The sequence below is a fragment of the Lissotriton helveticus genome, chromosome 1_1 (assembly GCF_964261635.1).
Source record: "Lissotriton helveticus chromosome 1_1, aLisHel1.1, whole genome shotgun sequence".
NCBI classification, from domain to species: Eukaryota; Metazoa; Chordata; class Amphibia; order Caudata; family Salamandridae; genus Lissotriton; species Lissotriton helveticus.
The window spans coordinates 152163478-152182985 of record NC_136057.1 but is presented as its reverse complement, the minus strand read 5'-3'; the positions used below and the strand labels follow the sequence as shown (position 1 = coordinate 152182985).

General features: G+C 43.0%; 1 protein-coding gene across 1 annotated transcript in view; it reads right to left on the bottom strand.

Annotated features, from left to right (window-relative positions):
- The window catches only part of LOC144775216 (carnosine synthase 1-like), a 543733-nt gene that overhangs the window by 21514 nt on the left and 502711 nt on the right, over nt 1-19508 (bottom strand). The window contains exon 8 of the mRNA XM_078659222.1: nt 10051-10282. Within this exon, the coding sequence (XP_078515348.1) occupies nt 10051-10282 (232 nt within the window). The remainder of the gene's footprint in view (nt 1-10050; nt 10283-19508) is intronic.

Genomic DNA, 19508 nt, shown 5'->3' with positions numbered 1-19508 from the left:
TAAATCATTTAAAAGGCACCTGCCTCAGCTCTAAAATGACCAAGAATTCAACAGTTTCCCAGCTCCGGGCACCAAAATAGTTTTTGTGATGGCAGCTGACTAAGGCCCTCATTGCGAGGCCTCATATTTTGGGATTTCTCTCTGATAGAACTGCTTTTGTGGTTGCTCTTAGCGCTCTAATTGTTGCCTTTTCCAAAAGGAATATGCAAAGATTTTTGGTCTCAACCATACCTCCTGAACTAGATTTTTCCTTTTTGTAAGCTGGCTAATTTTAGGGTTTCATATTTTGTTCCCCTGCATTGGAGTTGTTTATCCGAATGTGTTCTAAAAAATAGAGGAGATAGGGGAAGGCGTATCCAAAACTTTATGTTGAGTCTGAAGGTTACAGGAAGTGAGTCTCAGCCATGAACTATGTATCAGATCATGTTTGTCCTCGGTTGCAATAATTGTTTGGTCTGAAGGGGTCATACCTTTTTGAAGGGTGTCCTGAAAGTCTTCTCTACCCACTTAAGGAATCAGCACAATAAGGTGGTCAAGAGAATTTCACAACTGTCTTTTATATAAGCCTTGCAGCACGCTGGTGCTTGCAACCCTCATGGCAGTGGCTGAAGTTACAAATACTTTCTTTCCACACCAATGCACTTGCGCTCTTTTTTGGGAACTGCTGAGGTAGCAGAGCTAAAGGCATTGTAGTGCGTCTTGGCAACAAATACAACTATAGAGTCAAAATACAGTGCTTCCCTTAAGAAGAGGAGATCAATTTCTGGAAGTGTGTATTACTTTTCTTGATTAGAGTAAACAAGGTTTATGGAGGCACAAGCCAAGTAGGTATCCTCTTGGATTCTAAGAGAACTGAGACCAAAACTACAGTGGGTCTCATTTGTAATTTTGGAAGCAGGGTTTAAAACATAATGGAGGTTTTGTAAACTGGAGCAGAAACTTTCATGTTCAGTTTATTTTGTAATTTAGCGATTCTGCAATCTTAAGAAAAAGATCGCAAGATGTTCAACCACTACCATGTCATGCCCAGAGAACTCAGCCCAGAGAACTCAGTAGCATTTGCACAGGATGATGATCCCGACAAGGAGGTTAGGGGTACTATACTTTTCTAATAATCAGTGAGTTGAAAATTAGTCTAATACCACTCTCACCCTGGCAAATCAAAGGAACTCTCTCATGCCCAAGCCGACAAGACGGAAATTGCTACGGCTCAAATGGCTATTGGGAAGAGTCATCCATTACTCCTATAGACCATGCCAAAATGGTTGAACACTGCTGATGACCTAGTGGGATTGTGGCAAAGCACTGGAGGTGACCAGTTGGAAGCTCACTTTGGCGGTGATGTAGATGAATGATGTCCAGGATGTTGATATTCCTATGAAAATGTGGACATCTGTGACTTTCTGAGGTGGACCGATTGTGCCAATATCTTGTACATTCTGCAGAGCAGCATAAATAACCCCACATATAAGACATAGCCAAAGCACTCCACTTTGTTTTGGACAAAGGCACCTTTCTTCTTGAGTACTGTTTGCATTTTGGCAGCTGCTTGACGACGGCTGATAGTCATTAATGATGTTCACTAATGGCGTAGGTTTAATCAAGATGTCACTGCTTACATTTATGATGCATTTCAGAGCAGTTAACAATTCTTTCCTACATCTGCAGATAAAATGAAGCTAAACTATAACCTGTACAGAGTTGCTGTGGTGTTAACTGTACAACAACTTATATACAGTTCCTCTGTCAAGTAAATAAAGAAAACAGTTGGTGCTTTACCATAAAACACGCTGCTACTCTACAGCAGATTTTGCTTTTAATCACCTTATTAAGGAGACTAATTTTGCAGTCAATTTCAGTTATCTGAAGGAAGTATATACAAAATAGTAACCTGATTAGTAGCTAGTTAAAGTATTTGTTCTGTAATTATTTCAAACAAAGGTATCATATAAAGTGCTGTCAATTTATCTTTTAGACTTTTGGTGATTTAAGGTGCACGTCAGATGAGAACGATGATAGTTGCTGCTGCTATGTGTTGTATCACCACTGGTAATTTATGATGGCTAGTATGAGGTTTTTCTGTCAAGTTACTTCTGGATCCAAAGGGGTGCGTCGTCCCTTAAGTGGTGGAGAGTAAATGTTCATAGAGCCATGCACTGTCATGTAGAACTAGGTAACCTAATTTAAATAGTTTAGAGCATTCCCCGAAGAAGTTGAACAGGTCATTATTTGCAGATGTGTGATGCCTTTTTCTGGTGACGCCTCCTGCATAACCATTTCTTTATTACGGAGCCAACACCAGAGAACTGGTGGTGGATGTCTATCCATCTGGGGTTTGACCATCCTCCCTCAAGAACAAGAGACAGGCAGTAGGTGCCCATCTAGCTTGCCAGCAGGGCTCACATATAGAGCCTGAGAAATGACAGAACTAGAGAAGGATGCAACCGTCTACTAATGGGCTGTTAACATTTTCCAATATGAATAACATGTTAGAGTGATAAAGGATCACAAAGAGCTGATCTGTTTGTTTCAGAGGTCTGCGCCACATCCCCCTCTTTAGACTGAAATAGGCTTCACAGCCACAAGAAAATCAGTTTGAGATCTGCCAATGGCCGGGTTAACAACTCAGCTGATTAATTCTCCAGACTTCAAGGCTACACAAATGTGCAAGCTCCAGTTGGGCAGTATGGAGGAATACGTAAAGGTAAATCGTATAAGGGGATCTGTGCAAAAGTCTTTTCCATTGAGGAAATGTGTGAAGCCACCAGGACATATTAAGGTGGACATTCAAAATATCGATTTTTAATTATAGAAGCACAGTTATATCGAGTTTTAGATATCATAGGGATAAAATATCGAAGTGAAGAATATGTACAACCAGAATATTGAAGTTAAGGTAAGAAATATCGATGTTGTAAATATTGATGTTAGTGATATTGATAGTTAAATTATCGATGTTAATAATATCGATATTTATATTAGTGTTATGTATTTTAGTATGTATTTAATATGCATGTGTTCTATATTTTTTGTTAAGTATTATACTGTTTTTTTAAAATATATGTATACATTTTTGGGAAATTAGTAATTTTTTTTCAAAGTAAATTTTGTGTTTTAGTACCGTAGCGGGTTGTGGGTTTATAGGGGAATAGGGTGGGAAGTAATTTGATTATATTAAATTAAATAATAATTTTTAGGAATTATTAATTTATTGTAATTAAACTTTGTGTTTTATTTCTGTAGCGGGTTGTGGGTTTATAGGGGAATAGGGTGGGAAGTAATGTAATTTTAATTAAGTCATTATTATTTTTGTATTATTGTTATTAATAATTAATTTGTTGTTAATTAATAATTGTTAATTAATTATTAATTGATACATATTTTATTTGTATTCATTTATTATTGGAGTGGGTTGTGTGTTTTTAGGGTAATAGGGGAGTAAGTAAATTATATGTAATTAAGTAACTAATTAGGAAAAAAGGAGTATTGATAATTACATTTTTTGTTAATTAATTATTAATTGGTTATTTTTTATTAAATATTATTTATTGGTATTGGTATTTTGTTGTTAATTAATTAGTATTTTTTTTAATAATTCCTACTAAATAATATTTATTGCTGTTGATAAATATTTGTTGTGTTAGTTATTAATGTTTATTACATATTATTTATTGTTACTGATAATTCTTTTTTTGTATTTTAATATTATTTTATTTTATTATTTGATTAATTGAAAATTAATGCAATTGTGTGACATTTTATGTGGAGTGTGTTGTGTGTTTATTGGGGAATAGGGTGGGAAGTATTTAATATTATTAAAGTAATTATTATTTGTGATATATTTGTAGTTCTTTTTCTTCTAAATTTATTAATAAATCATTATTTAATTACAATATTTATTACATTTATTAATATGTTATTTTTAACATTTAGGTTGTCCAACACTTCCCCTACTGTTGCACTCGCGTAGTACGATCCGTTCCGAGATAATACTTCGAATCATTGCGAACCGTACGAAAATGAAGGGTAAATCCGTATGACATCGACCCGCACAGTGAAACGTATGATTCGTAAAAATGCTGTACGACCCGCCAAGTACGATCTGGACCAGGGAATGAGTACGCGATTCGTATGGTAAATGTCGCTTATGAGCAATTCGTACAGATGGCAACACTATTACATACGCACCGTACCCCTAAAATCAAGGGGTGTACGCACCGTACACATACGACACTGGGGTGTACGAACTGTACCCCTATGGTCAGTACACATACGATCATGGGGTGTACGCACTGGGACATACGCACCGTACCCCTGAAATCCAGATGTATACGCACCGTACCCCGATGCACCGTACCCCTGCAACCATGGGGTGTATGTACCGTACCCGGGGGGGGGGGGTCCGTTTCGTATGCATTTCGAGGCAAAATCTGCTTTTACGGAAGTTTTAAGCTCCAGTGGAAAAAGAGTTGTAAGGAGTGTCGTCGATACGATTCGTACTTGCTGGGTCGGAAAATGCAGCTTCGATCCGTACGGACATCGCGTACTGCGCGTTCCGAATGCGATTCGTACGGATTAGTGAGTTGTACGGTCTTCGGTACGATTCGTATGGAGAACTGCTTTGGGTACACATCGTACTACATCGTACGTACGGGTACGATTCTGCATATGATTCGTATGGGAAAAACGCTTCGTACGGCTATTCAGAGGGCATTTTACCAAATCTGAATCGACCCCTTAATGTATTAGTTATTATTTTTATATATTTTTAACTATATTTCTTTTAATAATATGTATTATTTACTTAATTTTACATTATTATTAAAACATTTTAAAAACCAATATTTTTAACTTCAATATTTTTTACTATATTTTTTCTCTCGATATTTTTGTACTTCCCTTTATGTAGTTTGGACTTCGAATATTTTTGACTTCTAGATTTCTGTGTCGATCTTTTTGCAGGTCAATTTTCTGTCCGTCGATTTTCTCTCACACATTCCATATTAATGCTTGTGAGGAACCTTCATGGCCGTGAGCTTCCACTCCACCAGTTTCCCAACCACAACCTTCCTTCCACTACCACCCTGCTCATCTGTATCTCACCCAATCTTACCTCAGAATTGACTTGCCCACTACCCCTTCACTTTGCCTGACTCCCGTCTTCCCTGTAAACCCCAGCTCCTGCTACAAACTTATCTCACTGCCCCGCGCTTCTGCCCCCGATTTCCCAAACTTAGACCCGGCTCCCTACTTCCTATTACCTTCCTTGTTTTTTTCCTTGACCCTCAACTCCTATTCAAAACCTTACTTCCGGACCTACCTTCTCTCTGTTTCTTGTCTCTCGCCCCAACCCTGGCTCCCACACCTAGCAACAACACCCACTTTCCTCTTCACTGTGCTCAAAACTCCACCTCTCCTCTACAAACAATTCTTCCTCCTACCACTCCCTCTGAACCACTCCTCAATATCCACAGCATTTTATGTTGCCACTCCATCAGTTCTCTGTACACTACCTTCCTCCCCATCTACATTTCTCCCCCGAATCATTTATCTCTCTTCCTATTCTCCACCAAAACCTGGATAACATTTCGCTACCTCTGACTTGTACCCTCCTCCACATTTCTTATTGCCCCCCAACATTGGCTACCCCACCGAACCGACAACCTCTTCTTGCTTCTCCTTCATGAACACCCCATGTTTCACCCCATTTCAACATCACTCCACCCTCACCACTGTATCTCTTCACTCCCTTGTTAAACCCCAGTACCCCTTAGTATCCTACTTTGTCACCGATTAAGGTTCTTCCCCTTTCTACTTTTGATGCCCTACTGACAACTATAATACACACTCTCTATTTCAATCAAGCAGTTTATCAATCAATCAGGGGTTTGTAAAGCGCACCACTCACCCATAAGGGTCTCAAGGGGCTGGCGGAAGGGGTGTGCAGCTCTGTTGAGGTCATTCGAAGAGACAGCTTTTGAGGTATTTCCTTAATTAGTGCAGTGTCGGGCTTCCCCGTAGGTGAAGGGGGGATTGTTCCAAGTCTTGGCTGCGAGGTATGAGAAGAACCTTCCCCCGCTCTGTTCCATGGGACGGTGACTAGGGAGAGGTCGACTTAGCTGAGGTTTCTCTTGGAAGAGTGGAAGGAGAGGCAGTTGTTTAGGTAATAAGGTCTGATGTTGCAGAGGGCCTTGTAGGCATGCGTGAGCAGTTTGAAAGTTATTCTTCTTTTTGTTCTTCTGGTATACTCCTACCAGACCGATTAGCTCCACGAACACGGGCCTCATCCATTCCCCTAAAATTCGGAGAGAGCCAGATAGGGAGGCCGGAGTCTATCATACTTTGCAGCCAAATTATGGAACAAACTACCATCTTCCATGAGACTTCAACCCAACCGGCAGCATTTTAGGAAAGTGCTAAAATCCGGGGTGTTTCCGTCAAACTAAACCATCAGTGCTATCGCTCAGCTCTCTTCCGTACACCCCCAGTGCCAAGATGCCATGGCGTTTGAGCCTTTAAAAATGACTATCGTATCCTGATGGTTGTGCCATGGGATATTAAGGGGCTAATTAGGATGGCGGGAGGACTTTGTCCGCCCGCCACCCTAACGGAGAATGGGACCGCCCGCCATAAGGGCGGGGGTCCCGTAGGGGGAATTAGGATATGCCTGCCACTGTGGCAGGCACGTCCTCCATGTTTTGCATTGTGGCGGGCAGTGCACTCTGCACCGTCCGCCACAATGCAAAACACTTGTGAGCGCATTTGCATGTGCAAAGCGGCAGGCACCGTGCGGTGCCTGCTGCTTTGCATATGCAAATGTGCGGGGGGATACCATGTCCTCCCCTTACACCGGCATCACCTGGGGACCCCCCGCAGCAAACACCGCCTGCCTTTCCGTGGCGACATTGCTGGCGGTGTCCATTCGACACGGCACCATATTATTCCATTACCGCCGCGGTCCGACTGCGGTGGTAAAGCGGCGGATGGTCTTTCCGTCCGCCGTGCTCCCCCCCGCCATCCTAATACGGCGGGGGGGGAATCCGGGCATAGGTGTCGGGCGGATTGCCTCCGGAGGCAATCCGCCCGACATCATAATGGGCCCCTGAGTATTAGTCTGGCTGCGGCGTTCTGGACAGTCTGGAGTTTGCGGAGGAGTTTTTTGTCGATTCCGGTGTAGAGGGAGTTGCTGTAGTCCAGTAAGCTGGTGATGAGGGCATGCGTGACTGTTTTCCTGGAGTTGGGGGGATTCATTTGAATGTTTTATGTAGCATGCTGTGAGTGTTGAACCCTGCAGTGGAAATGGCATTGATTCATAGTGAGTGATGAGTCCAGTATGATGCCAATGTTATGTGCATGATCTGTCGGGGTGGGAACCTTCTCCCCCCCCTCTCACACCCCCCGAACTGCATATGGCCACTTCCTATACCCAGTTCAGAAAACTACTTAAAAGCTGGTTATTCTCCCAGGCATATAATTGAGCCCACTGCCTTGTGAATGCAACCGCCCCTACTTAGCGCCAAGAAACCGCTCGGTGTACGTGCGCTCAATAAATTACTTTAAACATAACATACAAGTGTCCCCAGCGTAGAGATCTAAAATACATGCCAACATTCTCCTTCTCCTCAACATGCTCTCTCCTCCAGTCCTAGCTCTCTCCCCATCATCTACTCATGAGCATCAGTACCCTTGACCCTGCATCTCACAAACCAGCCCTATCCACCACACAATATGGCTCTCAACCAATCAATATAGACCTTGTTTCAATCAACAATAACCAGAAGTGGGTTCGACATTTTGGAGACTTCTTCAGAAAAAAAACCTGCACTCATTACACACAGCACTTACTCATCCCCCGTGGATCAACCCATTCCTTGAGCAACACCACAACTGCAGACGAGCTGTCCACCGAAGAGCTAAGAGCCGTTCCAACACTCTCAGGACCTACTTCTAGGCAAAGCTGTACTGTTCCCTATGTTCAACTATAATTCCTGGCTCCTGGTGGACGAATTCCACTTTCTGTATCAGAGAGGCTGAGCATGGGTCCAGGAGTGTGAGCTCCATTCCAGACATTCAGGATATGCACATAAGATAAATTTAAATATAATGAATCTTATCAAAGCTAATTTACGTTGTCTGTGGCAAATCTAGCCCAGACCCGAACCTCTTAGACCTATGTTGGACACCCCTGTTCATATGCAACTGCGGTAAAACATGGGGTGGGACTAGGACATTCAAGCATGATAGTCTCTGTTCTGTTTATGCTTCTTTTCCTCTCCCTGGTAGGGCATATGCAGAGAAGATGAAAAGGCAAGGGCTTGCCCCAACATCTCCATTTCTAACAAGAAGTCATAGAAGCAGTAGAAGAGAAATGGATTTTAACAACTAGGGCTTTTAAATCAAAGTCATGCACGCTCACACATGCAATCTCTCCATTCTAGCAACTCCTCCCTCTTCCAATGCCTGTGTCATCAAGGCACATGGCATCTGTTTGACCAATCAGTGGTGGCAGAAATGAGTCTAAACTTGATAACTGATATGAAAAGGGGAACCGCAATTCAGCGACGGGGGATGACCAGGCCTCAGCATGATGTGAGGATCGGAGTGTCTTTTGAGCAGCTCATGGTTCCTGGTACTCATGGACAATGACATTGTGAATTAATCATCTCATAGTTCAATGACATTGTTAGGATGATGGTGTGATTTAAGCACCTCATGGTTCTCTTGGACCCTCTGTGGATGGCAGTGTGCTTTAAGCATCTCATTATTCATGATACTCATGGACCGTCTGTTGATGGTAGTGTGCTTTAAGCATCTCATTATTCATGGTACTCATGGACCCTCTGCGGATGGCAGTGTGCTTTAAGCATCTCATTATTCATGGTACTTATGGACCCTCTGTGGGTGGCAGTGTGCTTTAAGCATCTCATTATTCATGGTACTCATGGACCCTCTGTGGGTGGCAGTGTGCTTTAAGCATCTCATTATTCATGGTACTCATGGACCCTCTGTGGGTGGCAGTTTGCTTTAAGAATCTCATTATTCATGGTACTCATGGACCCTCTGTGGGTGGCAGTGTGCTTTAAGCATCTCATTATTCATGGTACTCATGGAGCCTCTGTGGGTGGCAGTGTGCTTTAAGCATCTCATTATTCATGGTACTCATGGACCCTCTGCGGATGGCAGTGTGCTTTAAGCATCTCATTATTCATGGTACTCATGGACCCTCTGTGGGTGGCAGTGTGCTTTAAGCATCTCATTATTCATGGTACTCATGGACCCTCTATGGATGGCAGTGTGCTTTAAGCATCTCATTGTTCATGGTACTCATGGACCATCTGAGGATGACAGCGTGGTTTAAACGTCTCATAGTTCAAGGCTATGGATTACGAGAATGGCAGTGTGGGTTAATCATCTCGTGGTTCATAGTACTCATGGACAATGTTAGGATGATGGTGTGTTTTAAGCACCTTGTGGTTCATGGTACTCGTGAACCATCTGAGGATGGCAGTGTGGTGTGAACATCTCATTGTTCATTGTACGCGTGAACCATCTGATGATGGCAGTGTGCGTTAAGCATTGCATGTTTGATGGCGCTTGTGGGACATTCTGAGGATGGCAGAATGGTATATTCATCTCATGCTTCATGGTACCCATGGACCACTCGAGGAAGGCTTTGTTTGTGGCATCTCATGGGTTCCAGTCTAACACCAAAGTCATACAACAGTGTAAACAAAGAAGTCAGCCCTCTGTCCTCCAGTTTAAGTGATACTAGTAACAGCTCCATATATCTCACCCCTTTATTCATGACACCAGTACAGGCATCAATTTTCTTCCCAGTGCTACAGTGCTGCAATAAATGTGAGTTCTTGACACAATGATTTCAAACTACAATTAACATGGAAAACTGACATAAGTTCTAGTATCATCCTTCTTGCTCAGCAGGGAGATTTTTATAGACACTCCAAATATAATTTCTGAAAATGCCATTATTTGCAAGGTTACCCTAGTTTGAAGTCTAGATGTTGACTAGCTTGTCTCTGTCATCCTCACCAATCACGTCGGTCTGTGCTCTCCTGGCTCCCCGCTGCTCACTGGTCAGTCCCTTCTCCATCTCAATCACAGCTGCCATAGCTGCCTGGGACTTGTCCATGACCTGGAGGTGAATGACTTTCCTCTGGGCCTCGTCAGTCACCCCACATTGCAGCAGCGTAGTCTCCAGACTCTGCGGAACCAACGTCTGATGGCTCAGCGGTTTATCAGCTCTGCCTACTGCACAAATCACCTGCAGGAACAGAAGCAGATGGGAAAAGCTGCATGAGTTAGAACACCACTCTCTGATCATCAGGACGAGCCAATCGCATCCCTTACTCCCAGGTAAAGCTCAAAATGTTACAACAATCTCACTTAGTCTTTTTCAGGCCTTAAATTCAACTCCTGCTCTTCCTTGATATGCTGCTCATCAGAAAGCTTTTCACCATCCATTGTTTCATCCCACAACAGAACCTTAAGCATCATTCTTTGACACAAACTCCTCAGCACAAAATTACCTTTGACAAGATAGATTTTCATCTACTCACCATTGGGCCTTCAGCATTAATCAGACCCTGCTGTCCTTTGAAATTAAAGTCATCTGAAACAAATGTTCTATTCATGCACACTCACAGTCAATTTCATCTGCCAATCATTTAAACTCCAGCTCCACTAATGTCTTGTCTACTCGCAGGCTTCTGTCCTCCCTTCTCCAAGATTGTAAAATGAAGAAACTGCTAAATTACACACTTTTCAAAGTAGCATTCCAGTGATATCAAAGTGTGCATGTGTGTGCTTTAGAGGGTAGAAATTTTGAAAGAGTTCATCTATATGGAAGCAAAATAACATGTTTATTTCCTTTCATTTTAATGCAACCCTTAGTTTCTCTTTTCAGCACACAGCAACCACAGCAACTATTTCTAAATAAAAGAGGAGAATATGGAACGAATTGCGCAGAAATCAAGGGAGAAGGGCTGCTGAACTTATGGATTGGTAACCCTTGATATCCTGTCTATAAAAGACAGTCAGGCTACGATTCCACATGGACATGGATAATCAATATCCATAAACTAGCAGCGCTATGCACGTTCTAATTCCAACTCACACATCCACTGGTATGAGGACCACAAAAGGACACAGAAATCAGCCCCATGCTTGGAACACAAACTACTGGTGGCTAGCGGTAACAGTTGCCACTCGCAACCAGATTTTGTGACCTATGGACACCAGCTGGGGAGAAACCCCATTCCCTTGCTTGTATTGATTTGTTGATACCACCTGGAAGAGAAGAAACCATTCCAGCAAAATGTGATGCCTGATAACTGAGTAGGTGGCTTAATGTTGAAATACCAGGGAAAGAAGCTACCTCGGCCCTCTTATGGCTGTATGTGGATGCCTAACGGCTGGGGTAAAGGGCCACTTACATCTCAATCTTGTGACCCCTTCCAAGTCACTTCCTCCTGATGGTGCGGGATAACTGTACAAATTGTGGCAAAAAACCACCTCTATCCTCAGGTGATGATTTATTGGTGTGGCCGAGAAGAAGGGAAACTTCGGTCAAAACACTGCTGCTTAGACTAAAGCAGGGTCCTGTATGTGGATGCCTAACAGCTGGGGTAAAGAGCCACTTACATCTCAATCTTGTGACCCCCATCCAAGTCACTTCCTCCTGATGGTGCGGGATAACGGTACAAATTGTGGCAAAAAACACCTCTACCCTCAGGTGATGATTTATTGGTCTGGCCAAGAAGAAGGGAAACTTCGGTCAATACACTGCTGCTTACACCAAAGCAGGGTCCTGTTAGTTTCCACCCAAATGTGGTGGCTTAAAACAAACAACTGGAAATGACTGTCATCTCCACCCTCATGTGTTGAATTATAGGCTATTGATAAGGTAGAGGACCTTTTTGCATTCTAAAGTGATCCATTTCTGAATGCATCTTAACATGATGAACTATGAATTCAGCTGGACCACTAACCCCCTAGTTTTATTGTGTATTGTTATAGTCCCCCCAAAAATTACATCGTTTTCAATGCACTAGGGAAAATTCAGAGCGACCTCCCTCTTACAGCTCCTTCCCAAGGCAGGGATATGTCTTGGCATTACCTTGTATGTAGACTATAGGCCTTCAGGATCAGTTGGGTTTTTAGAACCTCCCTAGAATTTCTAAAAGTATTCCTCTCCCTCTTTTCAGTTCTTAAACTAGAAGTCCCAGAGGCTGGAGCCTTGATTATGGAGGGGTATTTTGCTGACTGCTTTCTTTTTAGCCGAGATTAAGCTAGCCTGGTTCTGGGTGGCCGACATTAGGTGGGTGATTACTTGATACTTCTGAAAGACCTTGGATAGGTGAGCTCAGATCTTTAAGTTCAGTACTGTTGTGGATGATTCACACAGTTTAAAATTGGGTTCTTTCTGTGACTAGTAGCCAGTGTCGAGCTAAAGCTGGGGTTATGTGGTCAGTGCAGTGTGGTCAGAAGCTGATATTTGCCATATGGTTTTGGACCTTTTGTTCTATCGAGATGGTAGTGCATGGCATCCCGGGTACACAACACCACAATAATCCAATTTGGAGACTCTCATTACGATGACCATTGCAACTAAGTAGTGGAAGATTAGCATATGTTTGCTTAACCCAAGTAAGAGCAGCAAGTAGAAAATACTTCTAGTGCCCCTTTTAGATTTGTGGATTGAAAGTTAGCTTAGATTCAGATTTTAGCCAGAGATTGTGTGCGCTTTCTGCCTCTGCAGACGGCACCCTTCTGTGCTATTAATCTGAAGGGAACAACAGCATGATTGAACTGGCCCATTAGCATGGATGCAGTGTCAGCTTTAGTGCATCCACCCTTGCAAACCAGCAGGGTTTCCCAGGCCTTTCTACAGTTATGCATATAGCTGATCACCGTCATCATATACATGGACTCCTATGTTGTAGGATTAAGTTATTTGTGTCAGCCCTCCAAGGTATTTGTTAAAATTGATATTGGTTGCTTTTTTGGAGATCAGGCTGTAGAGCTTGAATTGATAAATTTGGGTCTTCATGAAAGATGTGCACCAAACAAGAGATGGACTTCTATTCCAGCATGTTTAGTCATTTGCTATGCATTGTTCATAGGCCCAACTGTATGGCCTTAGTCCAAGGAGGAGAGAAGTTCTTACCTTGTATTCAGTATTCAATTTCTTTGTCTAAAGCATGGAGTGAGCTGAGCGTGGCTCAGTGGTTAGAGGCGGCAGACCTGGAAGCTGAGATCGGCCGTGGACCAGGGTTCGATTCCCCGCCTTGGCGGGTCTCGGGCTCAAAAATTCCACGGACTCGACAATTCTCGCTCCGGTGCCTACTCGACTCACGGGGTCACACTCTGCGACTCTGGGCAATAGCTTGCTTAATCTCCACTACGGCCCCTTGCGGCGGGATGCCTGGCTTTCACCTTGTGGATACCCTGCCGGGGTATCTCACAGGGGAATACCAGGACGGGTTCCCTAAGCAAGCGCCTTGAGACCCCTGGGTGATTCGTGCGCTATATAAATCGAAATACATTTACATTTACATTTAATGTAGACCCCATTGCAGCTGCCATGGCATTGTAGGTGACTAGAGAATTCCCTGTTCAAGACTGCCTTGACGGGTTCAGCTACACAGTGTAAGCCAGATATGAATCAGAAGTTAGCCATGATATGTCATCTGTCTCCTTGTTTTGAGGAACCATGTGCCAATGGCAAGCTTGAGTGTGTTGGACTATAGAGGAGGCCAGGGAAGGACCGCCACTTCCACCGTAATGTGGTGACTAAACCAGGCCAATATGGCTAGAAGGGAGATGCTTATACCCTAATGTGGCAAACAATGGAAACCCACGAATTGCAGTTGTACATCAACATGTATTGCAAAATGTACTGTGTTCCAAGGTTTAGGCCTGTAAATCAAAATCTCAAATCTTCGCAGTTTATGCTGCACAGAGAAAAAGACTATTACCTAAAAATCCTACTAATCATAAGAATACCGGACAACAGACCAATTAAAGGATAGAATGTGCTGGTGGAACACAACCTCGATAGTTGTAGATGAAGATGATGACTATGAAAGTCTTGGTGTGAACACACCACTTGCTTTTTAGCACTTGAATGTGGTGGCATTTACCACTGGCCTTTTATTAACAATATAGGCGCGTTGAGCCATGTCAGAATTGTAGAGGATTGGAGAGTCTAACTTGGGCAGTTTGATTTTGAAGGAAGCAAACCATTCCAGAGCTGTGTCACTAACACCAGTCAACGTTGCCTCCTAGTCTATGAGCACATTATGGTCATTAGCATCCTCTAAGGCTGTGAGGGCTCATAGAATTAGGGCAAAAGGGTTACTCTGGTTTTGAGAGTTAAGTGATTCTTGGATAATATTCAATGGCATTGTCTCAGTTCTGCAGCGAGGTCTGAATCCTCATGAGAAAGGAAGGTGCACTCTGGTAGAAGTCAGTCAATTGACACAAGTAAAGTCCATTAATCTTCTTTTTATTTAACGTTTTTCAAAACAACGTTAAATAAAAAGAAGATTAATGGACTTTAATTGTGTCTTTTGACTGACTTCTACCAGAGTGCACCTTCTTTTCTCATGAACTTTTTTTTACACATTTGGTATTCATCAATGGCGGATGCTGGGAGTAGCTGCAGCTTTTTGTGATATATGAAACAAGTGGAATTGAAGTGCTCAACATTGGTCGGCCGTTGTTTGCTTTTCTGTTCGAGGTCTGAATCCGCACTGGTAATCGCATAGCAGGCCATTTACCTTGAGGTTTATGGAGAGTCGGCAACTGACCGCTGTTTCCAGTGCCTTAGCAACGTAAATTGTGACCTCGATTTGCTGGGCTGTCAGAATTAGCAGAGGGTTTCTTTAAAGTTCATAGATGACTACATGTTTCAAGAACACAGGGGTTTCACCAGAGCTGAAGGCGTTATTTAAGCAGGTGATAATCGGTGTAAGTGTTGGGAGGCCTAGATGAATAACCTTAGCATTTGATGTGTCCAAAGAACTGGAGTGTTTTTTTGAAAGACTTCAGGATTTTTCAAATGTCTGAGTCATTGCTTGGGTGAACTCACAGAGGTGAGCAGGGGAACGGTTTGGGCTGGTCAGTATCTTCAGTGTGTGTAGACCAAAGGGCAATATTTTTTTGCCCTCCAGTAGTCAATTGTATTGTTTACATCTGCTCTGGGGTTATCACAAAGATCTTGTGAAGTGTCAGGTGATTTATGCACTGGGTTTTGGGACACCAGTTTCTCACAGAGACAGGCGAATTCCTGTGTAGACTTTTCAGCCTAATCGATGCAGATATGGGCATACACCATGTTCTCTCTATTACAGGCTGATTTATAGACCCGAACAAATATGCAAAAAACATTAAAACAACCATTAACATTGATTTGTTCCAATATCTGCTAATTATCCTTTCATTACATTACATTTCTTGGAGACCTTAGTGAACCGCTGTAGTCCATCCACAGATTAACCTTGCAGATGCAAATGAGTTGATGCTCAGTATGCTTTTGACTATAGTTGCATTAACATGTTGGCAGGTAGAGTTTGAGTGAAAATGCCCAGTTGGATTTTGTTCGAAATCCTCTATGCGATAAGCTGCCCCTGTTCAGCCTGCAGGCTTGGATCCTTTGTAAAGCTCGGTCTCAACGAATAAGGTAACTAAAACATGATACAACCAAAAGAGATACTGCATTCCACTGAGTTCAGGCATAAAGGAGTGCAATAAGCTGAGACTTAGATTGCCCCGGGGGAGGGGTATAGGGTGCGGGAGGGGGGTCTATTTGTTGGTGAAACCTGGTCCATCCATGCGCTCTACAAAACCTTGCCTGTTGCACTTAGATAGTTCATCAGCTTAGATGTTTAGAGCGCCGGGAATAAAGTCTTCTTTTAGGATAGCTAAAATGCATTTGGGGAGGAGATTCATTGGTAAATTCAGTGACCTAGAAGGAGGTGTAATCCGCTGTGTGAAGGATTTCTGTTCCGTTTTGTGAAGGATGCCCCTCTTCTCATTCTCTTTGTTCATAAACTCAACAAGATCCTCAACCAATCCAATCTGTACCTTTCTGAGTGATACCACCCAAACCAGAGTTTTGTACACAGGAAAACCCTCTACTGATAAGTATATTTACACAGCGGGATCACAGGACCCAAGTTCTAACAGAGGACAACAAGAACACAGTTTCTTAAATTCATGTATCTAATGGATTATTTATCATACGGACAGGTGGTTCTGACAGAACCGGTAAAGCACATTAAACAAGAAATTGTCCACACAGTTAGAGGGAGAAAAAACAACAATATTGCCTTAGGCACAAACTTAAGAACTGATCGAAAACATATCAGGTTCCCCATCCAGACCATAGACAGGATATTAGAACAAGTCCGGATGGAACGCGTACCACTGCGCCTTCTTGGATAAAAATGGGTCTGGCTTTGATTGCCTGGCACAATCCTCTTGAATTATTTATTATCAATGGAGGTAGCAATGACTGCTTGGCTGGATGTTCTATATTGGGTTCTTAACCCATGGTTTGTGAACCTCTCTGGTCCGTGAGACATACTTAGAAGGACTGTGAGTGTTTAGAAAACTAAATCATTTTAGCAAATTAATAAACTATGTGCACATAAAAGCTGAATTTAAAAATGAACATTTTAAAACTATGAAAAATCAGACTAACCATCAAGACGGTATCCCTACCTTGATTCATGGGAGCTGAGTAAGTAGAACAAACAGATTCTAGTATTGATGATTGGGAGCCTCAAATGAAGTGTTGGCATGTGCCGACAAAAAAAGCATACATTGAGAGCAGAAAGGACCAAGTGATCTGCAAGAGTCTAGCGTGGCACTGCGTCTTGTATAATGAAACTCAATATTGAAAAGTTCCAACCTCCCCATTAAAATGAAACTTTTGATTTTTGTAAAAAAAATTGTTTGTGACTGAAATCAAGTATTTCATCCTTTGTGTAAGTGTTTGATGTATGTTTGTTTCTCTATTGTTCTGTAATGTTTGGGATTTGCCGATAGTGATTCAGTTGCGGTCCAGAGAAGCCAAAAGATACAGGACCTAATTTAGATCTCGGTGGATAGGTTACTCCATCACAACAGAGCTGTTGGTGGAACACACACCATTCAACACTTTTCCATCTACTGCTTGTCTTCAGGTTCAAGCCGAAGGGATGGGTGATTTGTACAGGGTTTGGGGTTGACTCAGGGTGATTTATGTGACGACCCAGAAAATGTACATCTGCTGACAGGACCTGTATCAAGCAGTCATTCAGATAGGCGTAGCTGAAATGTTACTTCATTTGTAGGTGACTTGCTACCATCACAATGCACTTCGAAAAGGCCCGTGTTGCTGATCTGAGGCTTGACAACAGAACCTTCTATTGGTAATGAGCCTAAATGTTTTCCTTCTGCCCTTCTTCTGCACCAGAAAGTACCCACAGCGAACTCTTCCCCTTCTGAAATGAAGGGACCGCTCTTCTGCTTGTTTCTGCAGAAGTTTATAGACTTAATACTGTAGACGTACAAGTTGGTGATTTCCCCTCCACCTCCGTAGGTATTTTATCGGACTGAGGCCAGAACCTGACAGCAAACAGAATCCTCTCTTCCCTCTCTTCTACATCCAGCCTCTCTCTGGAGAGGCCATGAAGCAAATGATCACGTTTATTGATATAAAGACTTCCCTTTGCACCGCGTGTAATGGGAGGGTTCATAGTTTCTGTGATGAATATTTCCTAGTGGGAGCTGGTGGGACACTCTTTGTTTCCTGTAAGCCTGTAACTACAATAAAGAGAACCCCCTTCATACCAGGGGCATTCTACCTGATTCCTGCGCCCACGGGCGCTTGTGAGTTATAGCATAGACCCTGGCTAGCAGAGCAGTCTCAGAGAGTGGCAGCCCTCCAGGGGCTAGTCCTGGGTGGACGCCCACAGACATCAGTTCCTGACGGGAGGCCGAGTGCTTGCATCCGCCACCTGTTCACTGCTTCCAAGGACAGCCTTCCGTGCTAACAGACTTTCTAAACAGAGAAGGCCGGGTGAAGAGTAATGCTGAGGGACTCTCCGACACCACTTATGGCATAGTTGTGCCTGTGCGGCTGTGCCTGCACTTCTCAGCGACTCCCTAGTATGCACCCGTTTAACGGTTTCCTTTAAGTCCCTAAAATAAGAGCCTGTTTGTGACTGATTAATAATGTCTTGTTGGTACCTGTGTTATCACTGCCTGTCTGCAAGTGACAAATTACTTTCCATCAGTACCCGTACTGTGACTGCCTGTCTGCAAGTGACAAGGATAAGTTACTTACCTGTAATCATAGTTCTCTTCCAGGGGTATACTCATCAAAGTCATAAGCACTGAATAGTCCCGCCCACGTGCGGGACCCCGGAGCAATAGCCAATAATATGCATATATCTACATATATATATAAAAACATATAAATACGCATAAAATAACCATATATATATAGATAATATGCATATACATATACATATGCGGCCCAACATACACCATACTAGGCTCAAAAACTGCCATTATTGCCTGTAAAATCTTTACATTTGCTAAATAAAGACATATAAATTACATTATATGATAATGCAACGAAGAAAACACTGCCCTGGTTTTCTTTGAAACACACAACCTTTATTTTCAAAGGTAAAAACAGGTAGGATCATAGAGGCAGCTTTAGCCTAGATAGGCTGCATAGTAACAACAGAAAAATATGGCGCCGTGCCTTTAAGACCTCTATGAGCCTCCAGGCTCCCATCATGCACCACAGTTGACAGTTAGGTCAGTTCTTTTGGACGGCGTATAACGGTGTGATAACCACATGGGTTACATGTAAAATAGACAGTTCTGGTATTTGCCCGGGGAGGAGGGTGGGTTGCTTATGACTTTGATGAGTATACCCCTGGAAGAGAACTAGGATTACAGGTAAGTAACTTATCCTTCTCTTCCAGGGGATACTCATCAATAGTCATAAGCATTGACCGGTATTAGGGCTCCTACATCTGGCCCTTTTTCTGCAAAACGAGACAAGGAATCTCACAGTGCGCGGTCATAGCGACTCAGTAAAGCGGAGGCGCTGGCGACCTTCATGTAGGAAGCAGAGGTGGCACACATTCTCTTCCCTACTGAGTCCATAGCTTTGCTGTCTTTATCCGGCGGCACAGAAGATGACACCGCTCCTGTTTGATTCTTTCGTGCTGCTGAGACAATCACCGAATCAGGTTGCGGCTCAGACCTCAGAAATAACGGATCATTGTCCGGAGCCTTATACTTCTATGCGATCCGAGAAGGAACCGCTCCCAAAGATGCAGGAGTTAAGAACTTGTGCTCCGCAGGCTCCAACAGACCTGGTACCAGAGGAAGTAAAGGCCTTGAAGATAACTTCTGATGTAAAGTTTCGAAAATGACCGTTGTCTTGGCAGTAGAGACCGGCATCTCGATATTAAGTTTCG